The sequence below is a fragment of the Nyctereutes procyonoides genome, unplaced genomic scaffold (genome assembly GCF_905146905.1).
Source record: "Nyctereutes procyonoides isolate TBG_1078 unplaced genomic scaffold, NYPRO_anot_genome, whole genome shotgun sequence".
NCBI lineage: Eukaryota > Metazoa > Chordata > Mammalia > Carnivora > Canidae > Nyctereutes > Nyctereutes procyonoides.
Window position 1 is genome coordinate 49,781,204 of NW_026575140.1, and position 24,155 is coordinate 49,805,358.

The window sequence follows — 24,155 nt, forward strand, 5'->3', positions numbered from 1 at the left end:
CAAACTGCCCGCTTCTTTCCAAAAAGCTCAGCCAGGGAGTAGATGTTTACCCAAACAAATTATAATTAGGCATAGGGGTAAAAAGGATTACATGTCACATACTGATGCATAAGAAATCTCCAACTTTCCTCAATTTCTTAACAAAAACAACAGAGAGATGACCACATCTGGTTAAATTACTTCAAGTATTAGTAGATATTTGCTCAAATACCTGATTCTTCCTTCAGGAATTCCGTACAGAATTTAGGCAGTCGTTAAATAAATTTGAAGAACTCTTCCAGCATTTTACTATAAATCTGTGAACTCTTATGGACTCACAGGGTAGATGTCAAAATGACTAACCAGACTTGATAAAATCCAACTTGCAATGATAGCAAACTGGTGGTCACCAGAGGGGCGCTGGGGGAGAGGAGTGACGGGAATGAAGGATACGTTTATCACGATGAGCACCGAGTCATGGACAGAAGTGCTGAATCACTATGTGCTACACCTGAAGCTAATATCACACTCTATGTTAACTATACTGGAATTAAAATAAAATTTAAAACCAGTTAAAAAAAAAAAAGATGTGTGAAAACAATTTTAAGACAATGAGCACAGAATAGGAAGATATGCATAAAGAAGGAATAAAAATGACCAATAAATATGTGAAAAAAATTTTTTTAAGATCTAGCTTGCAAAAATGGTGTAATGTGAATACCAATGACCAGTAATATGGTGGCCTCACTTTTTAAAAATTTGTGTCTTAGAAAAAGGATCTAAGAGGCTTTGGGGTATCAACTTAAATACTAAACCTCATCCTAGAAAAACGCTTCTCAGAGGCCTTGGTAACCTCTTTGACATTTCAGATGCCTGAAGATGTTAATGAACTCTGCCCTGCTTTCCCACTTGACCTCTATAAAGGACATGGTGTTTTCATGGAAAATACTTTGGCAGGCATACTTAAGAAATTCTGAAGTTTAAATAATCATGACAAATAGAAGAGACACATTTGCACTACTAACCCACAAAACCTTTCCATTACATTTACTCTGCAATCAGGATTTTCTTTAGATCATATTCTGCTTTACCTAAAGAATAAAGTAATTCTTTACTCAGACATCACATTGCAAAACTCAGATTGAGATACATACAGCTACTAGAAGAGTCTGAACTTTGAGAGCCACGTTCCCTTGCATCCTTGTCCGAGGCAATTTGCCGGGTGATGATCACGTCTATGAAGTTAGCTGCAGTAATGGTAGTCTTCCCTCGGGTCCTTAGCTCTTCCTCATATCTGGATTTTGGAGGAGGCCCTTTATCTTTCCCAGCCTCAGAATAAACTACTGAAGAATGAGGCTGGGGCTTGCCACTTGGAAAGGCTGCAGAAGTGTACAGACACTGAACAGATCTCTTCTCCACCTCCAGGGTTTTCTGCTCTAGCTGCTGCTGTTCACTAACTGCTGCTGACCTGCTTCTCAAATTTTCTTCTAACCTGGCAGCTTCATGCTTACTCTCTTTCGTTTTGGAAACCTCCATCTGGGGGGCAGAGGCTGCGGCGTCCACAAGGGCAGCCAGGGCGTCCGCAGCGGTGCTGTAGCGGGAGGCCGGCAGGCCTTGGCTTATTGACGGGCCCCCAGCGGGCAGCGGCCTGCAAATAAAAGCAAACCACACAACTCCGTGAAGGGCAGGTTCTACTGGGGGGTGTGCTGGGGAGGCGGAAGTACAAGCTGCAACAACAAAACGTGTTGAGCGGGTAGTCAACTGCCAAACCATCACAGTCACAAACTTACAAGTGTGCAGTATGCAACAGACTGCTAATTTTGGTCAAGATGTCTATGAGGGACTTACATGATTCGTAGCTGAGCACTTGGATCCAAAGGTGTGATCACACTGGTTCCATTGGTTCCCTGGAAAACGCTGGGTCTTTGCTGCAACATGGTCTCCTGAGCTCTGACTGAGGGGGACGGCGAGCGGACATAGCCATGACTGCCAGGTCGGCCAGGCTGTTCTGAGCCTGTGAAAGTCCCCAACCCCCAAAAAAAGGAGAAGAAAAAAAGAAAGACAGGCCATAAGGAAGAAGCTAGAGACAGTGACTTTTAGGGACTCTTCATTTCCTAATATCCCTAAACAGAAAAAAGGAGGCAAGAAATTTGATATCCTGCTTTTTGCCTTTCTAGAAATATGTTCTATTAAGAGTTTCTTAGTAAAAATGTAGTAAAACCACATTAGTAACTCAAAACAAAAACGTCAACTATCATTTGCTGTAATTCCATTTTTGTGACAAGTTCCTACCTTGATTCCTGAAAGAAACAAAACTAAAACCAACAATCAAGTACAGTTGATCCTTCAATAACAGGGGTTTGAAGTGCAAGGCTCCACCTACATGCATGTGAACTTTTGAAAACACAGCACAGTACAGTGGATGTATTTTCTCTTCCTCACAATTTTTTTTCTTCCTTACAATTTTCTCATGTTCTTTTTCTCTTACTTTACTGTAAGAATACAGTCTATGTACATAGAACATACAAAATATGTGTTGATCCGCAGTTTAGATAATCGGTAAGGCTTCTGGTCAATAGCAGGCTGTCAGCAGTTAAGTTCTGGGGGGCCAAAGTTCTGGTTGGTTTTTCTGGGAGGGGGTGGTCAGCGCCCCTAACCCCTGAGCTGTGCAAGGGTCAGCTGCACTCACACAAATCAGATAAGTTCATCTCTCATATTTTCCCTCAGACTCTGGTGTGTTGATCATTTCCAGAATCACACTCAGTACAGCCACCTATGTATGACAGAAACAGCACACTGCCACCCCAATCCCCACCGGGGTCTGAGCAGCTTCAACCCACTGCAGCTCATGCTGCTCCACTCTCTCTGCCTTCCCCAGAAGACTTGCTCTCAGCAAGCTCTGGACACGTAGTCATTCACACTGCCCTCCCTAAAGGCTCAGCTCCACTAACTACACTTCTTCTCCCCAAGCGCTGAGATGGTTTCATTCACTGACCTCAGCAACCCTAACGAAGCTGCAAAGTGGGCTTGGTCAGCACTCCTCACTGAGAAGACCTCAAACTCTCTCTAATCACTTTCTTCTCCGCCTCATCTGCTCTTTGTCCTCAGGAGAGCTGGCAGTGTCGGCCTGCGTCCCCACTGCCACAGCACAGATCACCTTGTTCAAGCTTTGCAGCCATGTTCTCCCTTTTGACCACACGACAGCTTATATAAACATTCTATCTTCCTAGATGAGGAATTGCTATTTACACTTTTTGTACCTCCGAAAAGACTATCCCTATTTACACTGCCCCTGACGATGTGTGAGTCCGTGTTGCTTTAGGCACATCAACACAGAATATTTATCACCTTTCTAAATGTCTGATGGAGAAAGATGGTATTATATATCTGTATTAGGGTACTACCTCACAATTCACTAACTCATTTCCCGTGCTCACTTAATGATTTTTTACTATACACATACAGTAGGTTACAGCTAAATGTCTTCAGGCTTTGCAACCACTGACGTACTCAAGTCCTCAGGAAGATATTACTAGGTGCAATATGAAGACCAGCTCTGGGCCCCTGCTCTACACTGCCACCACTTTGGAGAGTTGTCCCCATGACCATGTGTGTGACAGCCTCCCCATGCTGTGTCCTTCTGTTCCACATCCACCTCCCTGACCATGTCTCAGGGTCCCTCTGCCTGCCCCTGTGACATCCTCACCAGTAACGCCTAAGGACTGATCCCCTCCTCTCCCCCACACTCCCACTGCTTGGAAACCTCATCTAGGCCAGAGTCGCAACCCTTGCAGGTGACTCCCAGGTCACCACGTCCAGCCTGTCTTTTCTCCTAAGTGCCAGATCTGCCCACGTGGCAACACAGATATGGAAGTGGTTTCCTTTCACCGACGGAATGGAATGCAAAAAGACAAATCTACCACGGATCAGAATGGATGTTACAGAGACTCATCAAAGTACATCCCTTGGAGAAACTCTTTTCCTCTTTTCCTTCCCTAATCCTGCTCTATCTGCTGCTCTTTTGTGCAGACCATCCTATGTCTCATGCCCTGCCCTGCACCCCCAAATGGAGTCACTGCCCGGTCCCAAGCTGGCTGTGACAGCATTCTCCTGAGCAGTCTTCTCCCTAACCCCACCCCAATCCCAGCCTCGCCCAGTGGCATCTCCGCCTCAGTAACATGAACCACAGACACAGCCTTGCTGTACCCCTGGCACCTGGGTTCTAGCCCCGCTCAAGCCCCTCATCATGTCGCCTGCCTCCCTGCAGAACAGCAGTGCCTGTAAGTCTCGGTGTCCCCCAACCTTCTTCCTGTCTAATTGGTCCTCACACCGCAGCTCCTCAGCACAGCCTGTCCTAGTGTCCGTGAGTCTCCTTGGCTGCTTTCAGCTCCAATGAGCTCTGTGCCCTGTGTGCTCAGGCCCCACTGTAGCCAGCTGCTGGGGTCAAATGAAAATGATGCCTTCCTCATGAAAACCTCATCTCCTGTTCAAAATTCACGTCATCACCATTTCAACTCCTCCTGTACTTACCCTACTTCAGTTAAGGTGTGAATTACTTTTTCTCTCATGATTCCCATGTTTAAGATCAGCTTGGCATCCCCTTCAACAGGAAGCCCAATGCCCCATCATCCCAACATCCCAGGAAGGTCTGCAGATGGACAAAGGTGCGCTGCTCACCTGGCCGAAGGTAGAGGTCTGAGGACGCCGCCGCAGCAATCCGCTCCCGCTCCTTCTCCCGCTCCCGTTCCCGCTCCCTCTCAGCGCTTGCAGCCGCTGCCAGGTGCGTCGAGTGCCCTGGAAAACACAGACATCTGCGACTTAAAGACAAAAACATCAGCCTGTCAGGGACGAACATATTTTAAATTTTTAAGTGACTGAAAATTTTTCAAAATGCTCCAAATTTAAGATGCACAGTTTAAGAGTCTTGGATGACACAACACAAGCTAACACAAGCTTTTGGGATATTTCTGGTGTACCTGGGCATATAAAAACTATTATTAAATATTTAGTAAAAAAAACAGGAGGCCAAGGGCGCCTGGGTGGTACAGTCAGTAGGGCATCCTACTCTTGATTTCAGCTCAGGTCGTTGTCTCAGGGCAGTCTCAGCCCCATGTCGGGCTCCACCCTCAGCAAAGTCTCCTAGAGTTCTCTCTCTCCTCCTCTCCCTTTACCCCTACCCCTGCTCTAAAATTAAAATAAACACATCTTTAAAAACAAACAAACAAACCAAAAACCCCCAAACACCAGCAGAGTCAAAGGGGGAAAAGTGCCCAAAATGCCTTCGAAGGCTATGTTGTAAACACTTACGCACACTGGTCCTACCAGAGAGGTGCGTGACTACAGTCTCTTACCTGGAGACATAGATGCAGAGTTGTATGGCCTGGGAGGGAAAGTAATCTGTGTACCAGGAATATAAGTGATTCTGTCCATGGGAGGAGTACTGGTTCCCCCTGGATGAGGCACTAAAATTGCTGGAGGCATATTGGTCAGGTCAATGATTCCTGCTCAAAAGACAAATATGATAAAATGATGTTAAATGTCAATTTTTCTGAAGATACACAGCTTTTTATAATCGTTTCTCTCTATAGCCCCATGATACTTTGTATACAGTATAAATAAAAATGGTTAAGATCATCATGACTTTGTAAGACTTTCCTTAATCTATAGAAGGCTATGAAATACTATGCCCCATACGAGTCACCTAAAAGCACGGGCAGATTGCAGAGAGACAGACAGCCAATTGAAAAAAACAATGATCTCAAATAGCCACCACAACGAATTGGTTTAGTTAATTTCAGTGCTCACCAAAACACCCAATCTTGACCCATTACTTTATCTGCCTTCAATGGCTAGAAGCTACAAAAAGAAAGTGTAGGACTGCCTTTTCGTTCACTCAGCAAATATTCATTGCCTCTCAGTACATCTAACACACTGCAGGGAACCTGAACGCAAAGACACGCACCCCTTGTTGCTGGATAAGGGAGACCCAGCTGTTGCTCCCGTGGGGAGAGGCCTCTAGCCACGTCTGGGCGCAGGTTCACTTGCATCTGCTGTGAGGTAATGTAATCGTTGAGGATTGTCTGTCTTGTGTTCTCCATTGCATAAAGCTGGTACTGACTTGGGTAAGCCGGGGTCGGGGAGAGCTGTCTCTGAAACAGGTAAGCAGCGGCAGCTGGTGGAGAGAATCAGAGAACGGCATTTAGTGGAATCTAGGGGAGATTCATTCACTAACCATCACTAGCAGGAAGGTGGAGGCCTCCTGCTGCCAAGCTAATACACATGTGCAGCTTTGGGTGGGTGGCACGTTACGAGGAGAAGGGAGATGTGTGGTAGACCCTGATACGTCACCCACATGAATATATGCATTCTCACGTCAGGTGTAATGGAAAGGGAGGAGGAACTAGACACGGTACAAGGGTGAAGATTTTCACTGGTAGAACAGGGGCTAAGAAACTTCCCAAGCAGCTGCATTTCCAACCTTTGCCATATAACCTAATGGTATTTTCACCCCAGTATCTAAGAGCTGTGTTTGAAAATAGAATTATTTTTATAGTACTCATCATTCAACACAACCAAACAGAAATACATGTGAACACACTTTGGGACACAGAACGACTTTCCTGAGACTGAGAATGCTTAGTCTACGAGCATTTAAGTAATGCATGTGTTTAGAGCACAGATTAGCAAACTTCTTCTATAAAAGGCCAGATGGTAAATATCTTCTGCGTTGTGGACCATATGGTCTGTTTCACCTACTCAACTCTTCCATTGTAGCTTGAAAGCCGCCAGAGACAAAACAACCACAAACGTGGGTGGGCCGGGTTCTAATAAAACTTCATTTACACAAATACGCAGCAGGACGATTTAGCCCCCTGGCCGTAGTTTGACAGCCTGGGTTAGAGCATGACACAAGTTGCTACGAAGCGGCAGGGAGGTATGATAAAAAGGAGAAGGTAACGTCCCACTTGAAACATTTAAATCCAGCTCCAGCTCAAAAATAACAAGCAAACAAAACTGCTCTAAAATGAGGGGCTATGATAAGCACTACATTGAAGTATACACATTCCATTTTGCCTGAAAATGTGAGTGAACTATTTTAAATCTCTAGAAAAACAGATGACAAGTTTTCTGGAATGTCTGCTTCCCCTTTCTTCATCTGGAACCCCCAGCAGGACAAGTCTGTCAGTGGACTCTGTGGGAACTTCTGCCTCAGTTTGTGTGAGACAGCCCCTGAAGAACTATGTGTAGGCTTCTCTGAAACCTAATGTTCTCAAGTGATAAATAATTTGATGCTGTTGATATAGCCTTCAAAAGATAAAATATTTGCCCCAGGTACCTTGCTTCTATAAAATATAACTAACCCTTAGAGATCTTGGCATGCTGGTAATGAAAATCTCCTAAGGACCATGGTAAAACATAGGTATTATTTCTCAACTTCAACTTGAAGGATATAACAAACAATTTAGGATGGAGAAGAGGTCTGAGCAGAAAATACACATCTGAGTATGGCTCAGCAGGCAAGAAGAGCAGGGACTGAGCAGAGGACGGGCTGGAGCTGGCACATGGACGGGTTAGGCCAGCCACTGACACGCTGAGCCACTCCTTTCCCTCTGTAGAGCATGCTGCCTTGGGCAGATTGTTCCCAGAAAACCTACACACTCCTACATCCATCGTCAGAAGAGTGGGTCTGTTCAAAAGTTCCTTCCAGTTGTACCTGCTACTGTAATTACATAACTTAATGAGGTAACCCGGAGGTTGCTGAGAGAAGAATGAAAGGAGTTGTTTCTCTGGAAACTGAGTTGACTGCTTTGGAAAGACTCAATACAAAAGTTGAATCAGGTGTGGATGAGACAATTTGGAAAGACTGAGGAAAAAAATCTGCAAGGATTCTGTATTTAAATTGCTTTGAAGCAGCTTTAAATTCTAGCTTCACTTAAAAGACCAAAACTGCAAGGAAATGTATCACTTAGATTTCATCAGTAGACCCTGACCTTACATAGATCACCGATGAGGTAAGTGAAGGTCTACTTCGTAAATTTAAATGTTTAAGGGACGTCCGTCATTCAAAAATAATTCTTTACATTGACCCACTTTTCCAATCAGCTTAACCAAATGCCATTCTGATTTTTAGTCCTGTAATGGGAGCTGGTAATATTGTTTCTTGATTTAGGAACTGGTAATTAATGTGGTGGCGGGGGGGCGGGGGGGTTGTGTGTGTGACAGTTCAGTGAGCTGCACACATATATACAACAGTTTGCATATTATACTTAAATAGTTTAAAAAATCAGACAGGTATATTATTTCTTTGCCATAAACCATCCCTACACCCAGTGCTTACCAGGATCCAGAGCCCTGTGAAATGGCATGGCTGGATCCAAATGTGTGGGAAGATGGCTCCGATAAACCTCTCCTGTGGTGCTGCCCCTATGATGGGGATCAAAAGGGCTGTGGCTTACTACAGGGTCCACCCCAGGTACTGGAGACTTCGCTGGTATACTTTCCCTCTGGGTAGGGGTCAGTGTTGATTTTCTTTCATGATTGGTAGACTTGCTAGAGGAAATCGTAACTGAAATAAAAAAAAAAGGCAACACCACAACTTCTTAAGAAAACTTGGGAAGTCAAGTCATATAGTCGACCCCTGAACAATGCAGGGGTTAGGGACAGCAACCCTCCATACAGTGAAAAATCCATGTGCAACTTCTGATTCCCCAAAAACTAACAGCCTACTACTGACCGAAAGGCTTACTAGTGACATAGTCGATTAGTGCATATTTTTTATGTTTTATGTATTGTATTCTGGATTCTTACAATAAAGTAAGCTAGAGAAAAGAAAATTGTAAGAGGGGCGCCTGGGTGGCCAGATGGGTCTTACTCTTGATTTCAGCTCGGGTAATGATTGCAGGATTGTGAGATTAAGCCCTGTGTTGGACTCTGTGCTCAGCAGGGAAATCTGCTTCCCTTTCTCCCTCTTCCTCTGTCCCTTCCCCAGATCCTGCACTCGCTTTTCTCTAAAGTAAATCTTAAAAAAAAAAGGGGGGGGGACAAGAAAATTGCAAGAGAAAAATATGTTTACAGTACTGTACTGTATTTATCCCCCCCACCAAAAAAAAAAAATCCACATTAAGTAGACCTGCATAGTTCAAACCAAAGTTGTTCAACAGTCAATTTATTCATTTCTCACTCAATTACAACTGTATTTTATATTTTTATCTGCTTCCACCTAACATTTAATATTCCATCTTGAAAAACATGCAAATATGAAGATCTAGCAGAAGCTTTTGAGATTTGGAGATTACCAGCTCTTGGATCCCAGCACCATTTTATCACCTAATGTTAAGATTAAAAATGAAGTTCAGCACTCCTCTTTACAGCCCATTAGAAATGATCTTGTTTTCTGTAGGACTCCAACATTGCAAATTCTTCTCCATCCCCCGCGTACCAAGTCATAGCTCCCTCCCTCTGTCTGTGTCGCCAAGCCTCCCTGCTGCTCGCCCGTCACTACGTGATGCCATCTTCCGTTGCCCTGGACTTCTACAAAGCCTTTCTCATGAGCTCATCAACGTCAACCTACCTCAGCCTCTTCTTTTTAAAGGGTGTTATTCAGAAGTTATTAGATCATTCCCCCAATGAATAGCATATCCTGACACTCACTGGCTGTCACCTTCTGCTGTTTTAATAATTGTGGTAAAACACACAGAATTAAAAGTTACCATTTTGAAGGGTATGATTCAGTGGCATTAATACACTCAGGTTTGTGCAGTTACCACCACCACCTAATTATTAATATTTTGAGAATATCATCTTTGCCATGATTGCACAAATCTATCTGACAAAACCAAGAAATCATGCTGGTTTACTACATCCCCTTCTGAGCCCCAACTTGCTCAAACATGGGGTGCCTTTCCCCTCTCCAGGGCAATTCTCCTTCAGAACCAGAGCCCGAGGCTCTGCCTTCACCACTCTGCCCCCCCAGTGGGCACATCCCTTTCTCTTCCCTCCAAGATGGTCCTCTTCTTACCCGCATGAAATACTGCTCACCTTCCCAGTTACCCCAGCATCTTGCCAGGACCTCACACGTACTGCAATAAAGCTGACAGAGTGGCTGAGGATGTTTTGAAGGGTCACAGGTGGTTTCAGGGTTCATCTGGTAAAAATCAATACCTCTCACCTTACAGCATACCTGCCCGCAGCAGGGAGCCAGGGGAGGTGGCTGACACCACCACCAGCAGCAATGGCTATAATAATATTTCACATTTACTACGTGCCGGGCAACACTCATGCTTTCCTTTCCAAGTCCTTCGAACACATGGCCTCATCTGATCTTTCCAATGGGCAGTGAGGTAAGTCTTAATATGACATTACCATTTTACGGATATGAGGAAACTAAAGCCTTGGGAAGCGAAGTAACTTGTCCAAGGTCATGCAAAAGAAGTATCTCAATTCGAGTCCAGGAAGTCTTGCTCCGTGGCCTGAACTTTCAACCCCTACACCAGAGCCTCTAACCAAACAATGGTCAACACGGACTTTCAGAACACCTTGTAGGATTACCTGAATATCCACTCTAAGAATAAACTTACTCTAGAGCATTTCTGGACTCCAGCATACTTTATGCCTGATGAAAGTATTAGGTATTTTACCTACCATTATACCTACTTGCAATTTGGTAGCCTTCCATATAGCTCTCCTATCAAGCACAACCTACAGAACTTGTGGCAACCCAAAGCTAACAATCTGACATTTACTTTTTGCCAGAGGTGGGAAAGGAGAGTGCAATCAACATGAGACCAGGACAGAAGAGTAACGTACCATCAGCAGTTCTGTTCATCATAGGCGAGCCTCTGGATATGGTGTTTGGATAACTCACAGGTGTCCGCCGTGCACTACTATCATCATAAATCCCTGGGCTCAGTTGTGCCTTGGGAGCTTCATGAAGTGTTGACCTAAGAACGGAGGGGCCAGAGCTTACCACTGATGTATGTCGGGAACGTACTGGCTCGCCAGCTTTCACATCCTCATATTTTCCCCGTTCTACCACTTTTATGTTCTCTGGCACAATTTCCAGTGGAGGCATTCCACGGGATAGTTTGTTAGGCCCTGTGATTAAGGATTTGACGTTGTGTTTGATGGCAGATTGACCTGAGTTGCTGTCAAACTTTATTGGTGTACCCTAAAAGAAAAGAAACACTCATTATAGGTAGTCCACGGCATCCAAAGATTTCTTCCATCTCAGGTCAGCCAGGCTCATAGCAATTATAATTTGCTCTGGTAACCTTTACTGTCTGTATGGATGTGGATATCTCAATAAAATGCTCACAAATCCAGAGCTGCATACTTTCTCGCAGTGTGCATTCCACAATACAGACACAAGAGAAACAAATAATAAAAAGTGTACATAAAACTTTCACTTTTACTTCTAAAAGATCTGACATCCTAAGAACTACTTATAATTATTAAGTCATGCTCTTAAAAATGCCCCATGACTATTACAGTCTGAAGTGGGATGGCTGACAAAAAGAACCCTGATGTAGTTACCTGGGAGATGGAACCCTCAATTATTGGCCTTGTGCTCTGGACTACTTCTGGAGTTTTTCGGCTTTCCTGAGTTAAAATATCTTGCCGTGGAATCTCATGAATGGAACGCCCCATTTCTTTGATGGTGGTAATGCCATCATATGGTTTCCCTTTGGTAATGGCGCCTTCAAATGCTCGTATGGGAGGACTCTCCCTTTTAATCTGTTTGGGATATTTAAGACCATCTTCAAAGCTGTCTGTTGTTGCTCTTGGTGTGCCTTCAGGAAAGAATTCAAGAAACATACCTATTATAATAATGTCAATGGTTGCATAACAATGCAACTGAACTGTACACTTAAAAGTTGTTGAGAAAGTAAATTCTGATACATGTATTTTACCGCTATTTAAAAAAATCAATACCTTGTCAGCTTGCAGTTTCTAATAAATTTTCTGTTTATAACACTAAGTCGTCACTTTTTTCAGGTGGTTCAAGATTTAATACACTGTTCATCACAATCAGAGAATGGTTCTTACATAATGAAGATGCCTCTATATTCAAAGATTAGGTAACTACCATCTTCAAATAAACTAGCTCAGAAACAGAAGAGTTAAAACCAAGACTTAAATATCTAATATTTCAAAAGGGAAAATACTTGAAAAGCATGTTTCATGCACTGCAAATTAACGACAAACTACTTGGCCAAAGGGCAGTCGTGAATAAAAGCCAAAACAAGCAAAAAAAGTTTACCCTGCATTATGGAACCAGACAGTACAGTCCTTTCTTTGAGGTCAGAATGAGGGCTCCCCCTGGGTAATGCTCGGCATATCAGCCCTTTCAAAAAAAGAAAGGATTCAAGTATTAAACATAATGTGGATATCAATTCACATATACTTTATACTGACCTTAGAGTATATACTTTTTGATAAAAGCTCTATGGAGAAAGATATCTTAAATTTGTGAACTATTGAGAATATCATGGAAAAAATAAAAGTTGTAAGTACCCAACATGACATCATTTGTTCCTTTTCAACATTCTACTAAAGAGAAAATAGCCACAGAAGACATCTCTTATAAACGAAAAAGGAAAGATACTTTCAAAATTACATCTAAAATCCAATGCTTCTTTGTCAAGGTGAGAGGACACACAGAGGGGTTGAGAATCACCATTTAGCTCTGGAATAGACTTCTGAGAGAGGGAAAACACAGAAGATGGCTGCACTATCTCAAAAACTGGTAAAATACATAAATGAAAACATGCAAATCAAAATAAAAAAGCTGTAAATAACCTGTTCATAAGTTTCGTGTCACATCACAATACACTTAAATCAAGGATTGGAAATAACCACACACAATTACCTTAAAGGTAAAGGGAAGATTTTTTTTTTTTAATATGGAGAAAATCCAACTCTTAGAAAATTATGCAGGACTTCTAAGATTGAGGAATCCTTATCCTGTTTTTAGTATTTCACCTATATTAACATTAAATTGTTGAGGCAGGTTAAGATTTAAAGAAAGTGAGGCATTAACAAAATAAAACCACAGGTTTTTAGTAGTTTTGATATACATTCACTGATGTAGTGAATGTGTATCAAACATGGGGTAAGTTTGTATCATGTGGTCAGCACAAGTTTGGACAGCTGTCTAGGATCCCCACACAATAACTACAATCCCTTAATTTACAGAGGATTAAACTCCCACAGTGAAATTCCTCAGTAAGCAGTGCAGCAGGATTTCAAATACAGGTCTTTGTTCTATTACATCATTTTAACTGCCTCACAATGAAAAACCAAGTTCTCAGAGTGAATTTTACATTTTTCAACTCACTTAATTAACCCTAGCAGGAATAGTCTACAAATTACAGGAGCATTCTACTAGTTATCTATGATATGACCCATAATGTTTAATTTTTACTTTCTTCCACTGTCATGTATTTGATTTATATGTGCATATGAATATAAATGTAAACATATCAACTAATTCATAACAATATTAATTATATGTTACATATTTTAATATAATATATAATGATATATTAATAAAAGTTTCATTTATATATTAACATGAATATAAATTTCAGGTACAAATGACAGAGACTGAATACAACCTAACCCAACCATGCAAATTTGCTGTACAAAATTAAATGTATCTAAATAAAGTTCTGGAAACAATATTTTTACCCTCCAATGGTGCTGACACAGGAGACTCCCTCATTGACAACCCTTGCTTTATATTTCCTTCCACTGATTCGTAGCTTCTTTTCAAACTGATTTCATGAGCTGTTCTTGGACTCCTTGTCCCTTCTCGGGCATTCTTAATATCTGCAGAACATAGAAATAAGAATTGCTCAGACAGGGCCCAAGGCCTATTCTATAGTAAATCAGTTATCTTAGTTTCATAGTCTATCTTATAAAAATAATATAAAAACCAGTCGATGACCTATGGCCCAGTACTTTGTAGATGATATTTATGAAATTTTCATTAATTCAAATTTATTTGAGTGCCAGGCATAAATAAGATAGGCTTGCAGATAAGGTTAACATATTAAGTCCCTTCCTTCATGAAACTTACCCAATTGTGGCAGATACAAATAAAGCGTGAGACAATTGCTCTAGAGCATAGTCAGTACTATGAAAAGAGAGGTATAGTGTACTAGGAGAATGCTGGAAGAGAAACCTAACACATCAAAGGCTCCGATAAAGCTGCCTATGAGAAGCCATGGGTAAGCTGACAACTGAAGGATGAGGAGAAGATGCTTATGTCAGAGGTAAGGGAGGAAGAGGTGGTACAGGCCAAGAGAATGTGAGCACACAGACGTCACAGTGAGGCAGAGTGTGGAACATTCAAAGAACTTAAGCTGGGTGCGTGGTCAGTTTGCACGGAGCTGAAGGAAGAGTGTATGGGCAGGCAGTGCAAGGGAGCAAAGGGAAAAGCGGGAAGGGAACAGTCTGGGAGAGAAGCTGGCATCAGATGGTGGTGGGGGGACTGAGCCAAGGTAAGGGGCTTACACTGATCTTAAAGCAATGCAGAGTCAAGCAGGAAGCAATGGGATATTGCTGAAAGGGGTTCTGATTAAAGGTGGGGAGATCAGGGGCAGCTGCTGAGTCACCCCAATGGAAGACGATGGTGGCAGTGGGGAATACCAGAAATGGAAATATTCCAGAGCATTCAGAAAAAAGAACAGAAACAACTTAGTGACTGACTGGATGTGGAAAGGGAACAACAAAGTGATGAGGATGACATCTACATATCTGGCTTAGGCAATGCATATTAATTTTTTCCTCTAGAAGCAAAATGTAAATCAGCATATGCCAGAAATGTTAAAACAAGAAAGGAGGAAGGAAATCAGAAAAAGTTACCATGTGTTCTGCATCAGGCACTCTGTGCTCACATACCTTACGTCTTTGTATTCCAAGAGAGATAAAACATGACTAATGACTACTCAGATCATAGAAACAGTTGCTAATGGGAACTCAAATCTAGTCCCTCACTTGGCTTTTTTTTTTTAACCATAACTGAGTCATTCTTGTAACATTAATGAGAAAATATAACCTGAGAATACATCTAAAGAAAATGCTTATACACAGATATTAAAATAATTTAAGAATTTCAATTTAAAACTCTTTCCAGGTTTATCAGATTATTATCTACTAATTCTTTTTTTTTTTTTTTACTGTCTAATTCTTAATGTATGAAATAGGAATCCCTTTAAAATAAAAATGATTCTACTAAAGTTAAAGACTCTCTTCTTAGGCTAACTCGACTAGCCACAGTTGATGTTAGCTACCACTATAGAACTATGTACTATGGGCTCTACACTGTTTATCATTTTTCAGTGCCTCCCTCCACCCAGCAAGTATGTGGGGAAGCAGAGCCTCTATTTCCAGTCCCACATCACCATACTGGCTTCAGAGTACAGACATCATACTCACTATCGTAGGATAAGATGTGTCCACTTTTGCCTTCATAAATAACATGACCTTTTGATGCAGCTTCCTCTCTGCCTTTCTCAGGACTGCTCTCTTCAATAGGCATTCTAGAAATGGATCCCTTTACCAACGCCTCAGTTGGTATGCCAGCCTGTGACAGAGCTGGGGTACCCTGCCATCAAATCAAACACAAATACTCAGGTTTAGAGGAAACGGGAGATGCTCAGAAAACTTAACCTACCACACTGGGAGTCTGATCCATCCATATCTTCAAAGAAGAAAGGACAAAGACATGAGAGGAAACCAGACATTAAGGTTTTATAAGCATAAAGAAATACTGTACCTTCGTCTTAGAACCCTGTCCCGCAAAACTTAAAATGCTGACAGGTATAAGAATCAAATTAGCTTTCTTCCCCTCCTTGAAATCAAACCTCTTAACTCTCAAGAAAAAAAAATCTGTCTTAGAGGCCAAAAAATCATGTTAATAAGTTTTTTTCAAAAATCTAATAAAAATGAGGTGATAAATTAAGTTTTAAATTTAGAATACCGCAACCTTCTCTCACATTGTGATAAGAGGAAAAAACAACCTGAAGTTCCCAAACTGTCTGCTGCGTTCAAGTGGAGGCAGGAAAGGCAAAACTCAGAAGTCTCCATCCTGTGCTATGGATTCAGTTTAGGTCACATCCTCTGCGTCTTCACCATCATTACTTAGTCCTCTTTGGGGTTGCCTAAGGCCACGGTTCTTTCTGACCCCTCTTTGAAGCAGTAAACTCTTCCTTCCAGAGAAATCATTCATGGAAACTCAGGTGTTAGAAACTTAGTAAAAGTGAGCTGCTGGGTTGAAATGGGCGTGGTCCAGACCAGCCCACTCACACATTTGGCATCCCCAAAACTCTAGTGAGGAGGACGATATGAAAACACACGCGTAGAACAGGAAGAATGACAACAAAACATTTACTTGTCCAGCTGTTCAATGAGCTTGGTAGTAAACATCGGGAAATCTACAACACCTGCTTCAGAAGTGCTCAATTCACGTGGACAGACTGGTTTGAAAATAGAGAAAAATCCAGCCTCACTTCATCCAGTTCATTCTGTCTTCCTACCCACAGCCTGGTTACTGGAGTGAGAATGAACAGGAAGAGATAATATGCATATGGCATTTATTTCTCTACTGTCTCTACTATTAATGTGTTTGCTTATTCTGAAAATTAATTTCAGGATGTATACCTTGGTCGGATATAGAAGGAGAGATGTGAAGAGTTCACATGTAACTTTCTAGATCACTACATTGTATACTCTATAAACTGCATCTTGTTAAAATAAAGACTCTGACTCAATAGGTCTGAAGTGGGAACTAAAATTTCTACATGAATTAACAAGCTCCCAAGCAAAGCTGATGCTCTGGGACACAGACTACACTTGATCAACGAGGTCCTAGGGTGGGGTTCTCAAGTGGGCATACAGCAGAGTCACTAGAGGGCCCTGCCCCCACAGATGAGACTTCCGGAAATCTGAGGTGGGGCCTGATCGTTTACATGCCAAATTCTGCTGGTCTGGGAACCACACTTTAATCATGGGCCTACGGAATGTGAACAAAAGATAAGGAAGAAGAATAAAACCGGACACTTGTGACTGGTTCAATGCACACACAGGATTCTGTTTACAATGATTTCTCAAGACAGAATTTTTTGTTCCCAGATGTACATAATGAAGAGGCTATGGACTGTTACATTTCAAACTGAAATTAACATCTAAAGGAGGAAAAGAAAGACCTTTCTCTTAATCAAAACTGGCAATGCAGTTAGCTTCAAATTGGAAGAAGATACTTGACTTCTGGTACTTCTGTCAACATCACCCATATCTCCCAGCATCGCAGGAGATTCCAGCAAGGTGGCTTACGTGCCAGGACTGCAGACCTTCTTTTTCACAAAGGGCAAAAGAGAGCAGATAATTTATAATGATTTTCTTCTCCATTTCTATTTAAGCTGAAAACCACATGGTTAAAAGCTTTGCCAGGAAGACAGTAAAAGCTACATCAATCAGAATTTGTTTCTTCTGCCAATCTGCAAACCACTAACCTTTTCAAATAACCCACAGAACAGATAATACAGCTGGTGGTTAAAATGATCATATTAATGTCTTTCTGCAGAGAGTTTGGGGATCTGGGCTTATTACCACTGAGACCCAGTCCCATAATCCAGAACAACGACCAACTCAATCACAGAACTATACTGCTGGAGTTCTTGAGACCTGACTTATCGTTTTCTCATTAGCTACTGTCCAGCATATCAGGAATGCTCAAAACTAACCTGAGTGATAGAGCCCCGGAGGGATGGGATGCCTTCCATGGAAATTTTGCTGGTTGGTGTTCCCCGAGTTATACTTCCTTCTTGGATGGCTCCTGTGGTACCTGAATATAACCAAAATGATTAGCAAATTACACCTTCTAGCACTGCAAAAAAACAAAAATCAGCCCCTACTTGGAAGCGGGGTAAGAGAAGAAAACAGCAATACAAAAAGAATAGCTGTATTTTACTGAAATGCACTTTTAAAATAATACTGCAATTATTGAAAAGGACTGCTGAAATGTGGAACTTCAAGGTTTTAAATTATTTTTATAGAAAGTAAAAACTTAGAATATAAAGGTTCTAACTTAAAAACCCAACATTAAAACATATCAATGACTTACTTTAATACATTTATTAGGAACAAAAGTTTAATATTTCTGCCAAACAGCATATTTTACCTCTGACCACTCCTTCGTGTTGTGCCCTGACCAATAAACCTTCAGGCTGTGAGTTTTGGCTTCGGGGGGAAAATTCTTCCTGCTTGATGTAGGGCACCGTAGCTATGGACCAAAGCAAGAGAAACAGGAAGAGATCAAGTGCTAAATAACCAACCTTGATGCTGCAAGTGCAGGAACATTCTGAATATTTACTCACTGACCTGATTTGGCAGATTCCTGTTGCCGTGGCAGTCCTAGAGAGATGGAGCCCACTGAGGGCTTAGCTGCTTCTTGAGTGTAGGAAGGCTGATTATGAGAAGTCAGATAAGTGCCAGGTGTTCCCTAAAAATAATTTTAAAAGACTAAAATAGCATTGTCTTATCACAAGGTCAATAATAAATTTAACATTCTCTGTTTATAAAAGTTTACACCCTCACTGTCCCAAATTAAGAACAAGTATCTGCAAAGCAAGAAAATCCTTATCATAGATTGCTTACATTAAAAATACTTTTAAAGGGAGCAAGTTATGTCTTCTGAAATCACCACAAGTTTCATGTAACTAATATTTATTGTTAACGAATTACATAAATAAAGCACTTAAAGTATACTCAAAATGTAATAAGCTACTATTAACAATATTTATTCCTCTTAAATTGCTATAGGATAGTGATATTGGTGAAAATAGCAGAATAAGGACTTCTTAAAACTCTCCTCCATAAAGGCAATCAGAAAACCACCAAAAATTGTAGAATCAACTTTTTAATTTCGAAATTAGCCCAAGGCTTGTAGAAATCTGGGCACATTTGTTCAAGAAAACTAGCAAAATCTAGGTAAGAATAGTGAGCTTTATGGCATTTGAACTTGCTCTATTTCCTCTCCCATGTATTTCCCCACCAAGTTCAGCAGTAGCCTTGAAAATCAATAGCCTTCATTCATGGTAAAAACCATCAGTCTAGCAGCCACAGGAGGGGAATGAAGAGGGTTGGAGCTTCCTAAAAGCCTCATTCTCAGATAACTGTCATTATTTGACTTGTCTGGTGGCTCTCTGGGAAACTCATTTGCGAGGCTGTCTTTATTTGACCTGTGGTGGGGAAGAAGATGCATGCTTATCAAAAACAATCAGCATCTGGAGAGCCTGGGTGGCTCAGTGGTTGAGTATCTGCCTTTGGCTCAGGGCATGATCCCGGGGCTCTGTGATCAAGTCCCACATGGGGCTCTCCGCAGGGAGCCTGCTTCTCCCTCTGCTTATGTCTCTGCCTTTCTCTGTGTATCTCTACTGAATAAATAAATATAATCTTAAAAGAACAAAACAAAACAAAGCAAAAAAATCAGCGTCAAATGATTTAACTTCTTCACTATCTGAGGCAGTAGATAACCACGAAGGCAAACAGCAGGATAACCAAAAACCTTAAAAGGAAACGTTAAGAAATGAGATGTGCAAAGAGGGTTTGAAAAGTTCCAAAACGTGCTAGGAATCTAGAAGGCCATGTGCATGTGCAAGGCTATGCAGATGCCCAAGAAAGACATGAGAAGGCCTTAAGTTCTCAACTCTGGCTGACCTTAAAGCTCTGTGAAATCAGGAAGTGAAGACTAAGGCAGAGTTGCCAGTTGCCTGGCTGACTGTTGAAGGTGTACCCAGCACACACAGAGAGCCACTCAGGAAAGACTGGGACATTTAGGTATTCCAAGCACTGGAGTCTATCAAGCCTTAGCTGACCAGGAAGTGAAGCAAAGAGACTTCAGTGACCATACACGTCACAAGAATACAGACTTTACAGAGTTATAGTTCAGAAAAGTCACAAAGCAAGTATCAACAAAAATAAAAGCAACAATAGCAAACCCTAGGGAGAGAGAAGAATGATTTCCACAGTTGGCACCTTACATAAAATGTCATTTTTTAAACAAAAATTACAAGAAACAAGAAAGCATGACCCACACACATAGGGAAAAAAATGCAATGAATAAATAAAGACTTGCCAGAAAAAGACTGTTATATCATTAATCAGCTATTGCAAATATGTTCAAAGAACGACAGGGAATCATGTCTAAAGAATTAAAGGAAAGTATGAAAATGATGTCTCCTCATACAAAGAATATCAACAAAAAGAAATCATAAAAAAAAGAACTGTACAGAAATTCTGAAGTTGCAAAGTACAAAAACTGGAGAAAAATATAGACCCTCAGCAAACAAAGAATATAAGGAAACATCTTCAATCTGATGAAAGGTACCTATGAAAAGGCTATAGTTAACATATCTACCAGTGAAATACTGAATGTCTCCCTCCTAAAATGGGCAACAAGGAAAGCATATCCTTTTCACCACTTCCTCTAAACATTCTACTATGGCGTGTCTGCGTGGCTCAGTCGGTTAATCATCTGACTTTTTTTTTTTTTTAAGATTTTATTTATTCATGAGAGGCACAGAAAGAGAGAGGCAGCGGGAGAAGCAGGCTCCATGCAGGGAGCCCGATGTGGGACTCGATCCCAGAACCCCAGGATCATGCCCTGAGCCAAAGGCAGATGTTCAACCGCTGAGCCACCCAGGTGTCCCAAGCATCTGACTCTTGATTTCAGCTCAGGTCATGATCTCAGGGATGTGAGATCGAGCCCCATATAGGGTTCCTCAGTCCCCTCATTCAGTGGAAAGCCTACTTAAAATTTGCTCTCTCCCTCTCCCCCCAACCTTGGTCTCTCAAATAAATAAATAAATCTTAAAAAAAAAATTACTAAAAGTTCCACACAAGCCAGTTTGATAAAATAAGAAAGACTAGAAAGGAAGAAGTAAAATTATCTTGATTTGCAGATGACATGCTCACATAGAAAATCCTAAGAAATCTACTCTTCCTCAAAACAAATAAATCAACACCTCAAAATAAATAAGAAGCAAATAAGTGAATCTTGCAGGAGACAAAGTGAATATTAAAAAATCAACTTTTTAAAATATACCTATAGGAACTGGAAATTGAAATTTTAAAAAATAATACTTATTAAAATACAAAATACATTACAAATAATCATATTAACTGAAAATAAATCTAACAAAACCTCTACAGTGAAAACTATGAAAGATTTTAAAGACCTAAATAAATGGAAATATGTTTCATGGATTAGAAGACTCAACATTCTCAAGATCTACTTTTCTATCCCAAAATAATCCAGAGATTTAACATAATCCTTTACCATAATCCCAGCAGAATTTTTGTTAGAAACTGACATTTATAATTTATACGGATGTGCCGAAGTCATAGAAGAGCCAAAGCAATCTTGAAAAATAAAAGCCCTTACAAGACTTATACCACATGATTTCAAGACTTACCATAAAGCTACAATAATCACAATTGTGGTGCTGATAAAAGTATAGGCAAGTAGGTCAACTGAACAGAACAGAGTCCAGAAATAGACCAAACACAGAGTCAAATCATTTCTGACAAAGGCCCTAAAGCGATCAAATAAGAAAAGACTTTTTAACCAGTGTTATTGGAACTACAAACCCAGAAGGATAAATTAATCCTGATCCTGACCTCACCTCACGTTGCACACAAAAATTAATTTCATGTGGATCACAGACTTATAAAAGCCCAAAATATAAAGCTTTCAGAAGAAAACACAATATCTCCACAACCCTAAAGCAAAGTTTTCTTAAAGAAAAAGAACTAATCATATGAGGAAAAAAAAATTATATATGGACTTCATCAAAACTTAAAATTTCTGCTCATCAAAAAACGTTTTAATAAAACATACAAGCCACAAGAGAAAATATTTTAAAATATATGAGACCTTACATCCATAATATATAAAGTACTTCTATAATCTACTAACCAAAAATACCAATAAAAACAGGTAATAAGATAGTCACTTCACAATCAAACATATAAATGACAAGTATACCAAAAAATGTTCAACATCATTTGCTGCCAGGGATACACAGACTAAAGCCACAATGAAATATTACATACCCAGTAATAGGACTAAAATAAAAAAGACTGCGAAGAGCAAATGAAGCAACATGAAGGCTTACACACTGCTGGTAGCAGTGTAAAACTAGACCCACTCTGGAAAATTATAAAGTAAAACATATATCGAGCAATTCCACTCTCAGGGGATTGATTACACAACAGAAATGAAAACACAGGTCTACAAAGAGCCAGTACAAGAATGTTCTTATCAGCTTTATTCACCACAGCCAAAAACTACAAATAGCTCAGGCTTCCAATAACGAGAAAATGGATAAACAAACCAGTATATATGTTCATACAACAGAGTAATATTCAACAATAAAAAAAACAAACCTACTGATCACACAAAACCCTGGATGAATCCTTAAAGTCATTATGTTAAGTTAAAGAAGACAGACATAGAGAAGTACACACTGTGTGAGTCCATTTATATAAAGTTCTAGAAAAAGCAAAACTACTCTGCATAATAGGAAGCAAAAACAGTGGTTGCTTCAGGCAGAAGGGGCTGAGAAAACATCTAGAAGTGAAGAAATTGTTCTATAACTTGACAGGACTGTGGTGACTGCTGGTCAGGCACATTAGTCAAAACTTTTCAACCATTAAGATAAGACCATATTAAAAAATATGTGTGTGGGGATCCCTGGGTGGCGCAGTGGTTTGGCGCCTGCCTTTGGCCCAGGGCGCGATCCTGGAGACCCGGGATCAAATCCCACGTCGGGCTCCCGGTGCATGGAGCCTGCTTCTCCCTCTGCCTGTGTCTCTGCCTCTCTCTCTCTCACTGTGTGCCTATCATAAATAAATAAAAATTAAAAAAAAAAATATGTGTGTGTGTATACATATATGTAGTGTGTATGTGTGTGTGTATAAATAAATAAATAAATAAATATATATATATATATATGTATATACATATATATATATGTATATACATATATATAGTACTACACCAGGAAGAAAAGATATCGCTACTGAAGCCAGAATGAACTGGGGCTTACTAACCATCTACAATTTAGTATTTAGAGCCTTTATAAGAGTCAACACATATTTAGCACTTGAAAAGATTCATCTTTCATCTACACTACACTAACCCTCAGGGCACAGCAATGCTTTTGGTAAGTTAAACCAGACGATGCATCATGGCCACTCACTTTGGGCACCTAACTCACACAAACTTCCCATGTGTGGCATGGAGTATGAGGACTGCTGTATTTTCTGGTCATTGTCGCTTCACATACAGACAGATTTTTATTTATTAAGACTCAGGCAATTAGTGACAAAAAGGGAAAACTTTTACCAAAGCAATACTCAATAGAAATTTCCTGGGAAGGGAAGGCATTTTACCTGTGAGATGGAGCCTCCCAGGATAAAAGATGGTTTTTCTGAAGCCACTGTGGTTTTGGATGATGGGATGAGAGGAGGAGGTGGCCTGGTGGGTCGAGTCGTCGGAAGCCGAACTGCTTCAGGGAGATTAGTTATCACTTGATGTGGAGCAGGCTGCAGGACTTTAAAAAGGGAAGAAAAAAATGATTTAAAATAGTCAATTTCATAGTTTGCAACACTCTGTCTCGGTCATTCCTGAATTTTTAAATCACATACTGAATTTCAAGTGCAAGATGAGGCTGAGGATAAACATTTCTATTTTAAATTTCTCTTTCACTTGAATTAAATCCATATACAAATTCAGGTCACACATGATATTTGTGAGGTTGAAATATTCAACTCCCTGTCAAACCAGAGCTCTCAAGCTGATGTTCATTTCAAACTACTTCTGCTTAGCATAGACAAATGACAATCTTTAGGAATCTTTCCTCTCTCTCCATCACTCTTTGGACTTGCTTCTTAGGAGCAGCTGATACTATAACTATGGACAACGTACAGACATGACCAAACAGCCAGTTGTATGTCCTCTTTCCATCCTGCAGAATTTGAGAAACATTTACTGATTCTGGCTCTCACAGACTTGAATTTCTTGAGACCGGAGAGGGAATCTAAAGATATTTACATAGTATATGGACTCTTAAAAGAAAAGCCAGTAAATGTCACAGTATAAATGTAGA

General features: G+C 40.7%; 1 protein-coding gene across 12 annotated transcripts in view; it reads right to left on the minus strand.

Annotated features, from left to right (window-relative positions):
• NCOR1 (nuclear receptor corepressor 1) overlaps positions 1-24,155 on the minus strand; it is a 151,565-nt gene that overhangs the window by 15,606 nt on the left and 111,804 nt on the right. For 10 of the 12 annotated variants that reach the window (XM_055305361.1, XM_055305360.1, XM_055305354.1 and 7 more), the window contains 15 exons: positions 23,440-23,600; positions 18,364-18,484; positions 18,164-18,265; positions 17,727-17,827; positions 15,421-15,589; positions 13,669-13,809; positions 12,239-12,322; positions 11,512-11,768; positions 10,786-11,146; positions 8,318-8,545; positions 5,942-6,151; positions 5,331-5,480; positions 4,657-4,773; positions 1,828-1,993; positions 1,134-1,627 (listed from right to left, as the gene is read on the minus strand). In XM_055305361.1, the coding sequence (XP_055161336.1) occupies positions 1,134-1,627; positions 1,828-1,993; positions 4,657-4,773; positions 5,331-5,480; positions 5,942-6,151; positions 8,318-8,545; positions 10,786-11,146; positions 11,512-11,768; positions 12,239-12,322; positions 13,669-13,809; positions 15,421-15,589; positions 17,727-17,827; positions 18,164-18,265; positions 18,364-18,484; positions 23,440-23,600 (2,862 nt within the window). The remainder of the gene's footprint in view (positions 1-1,133; positions 1,628-1,827; positions 1,994-4,656; positions 4,774-5,330; positions 5,481-5,941; positions 6,152-8,317; positions 8,546-10,785; positions 11,147-11,511; positions 11,769-12,238; positions 12,323-13,668; positions 13,810-15,420; positions 15,590-17,726; positions 17,828-18,163; positions 18,266-18,363; positions 18,485-23,439; positions 23,601-24,155) is intronic. The other 2 variants (XM_055305363.1, XM_055305362.1) reach the window with 1 other exon arrangement.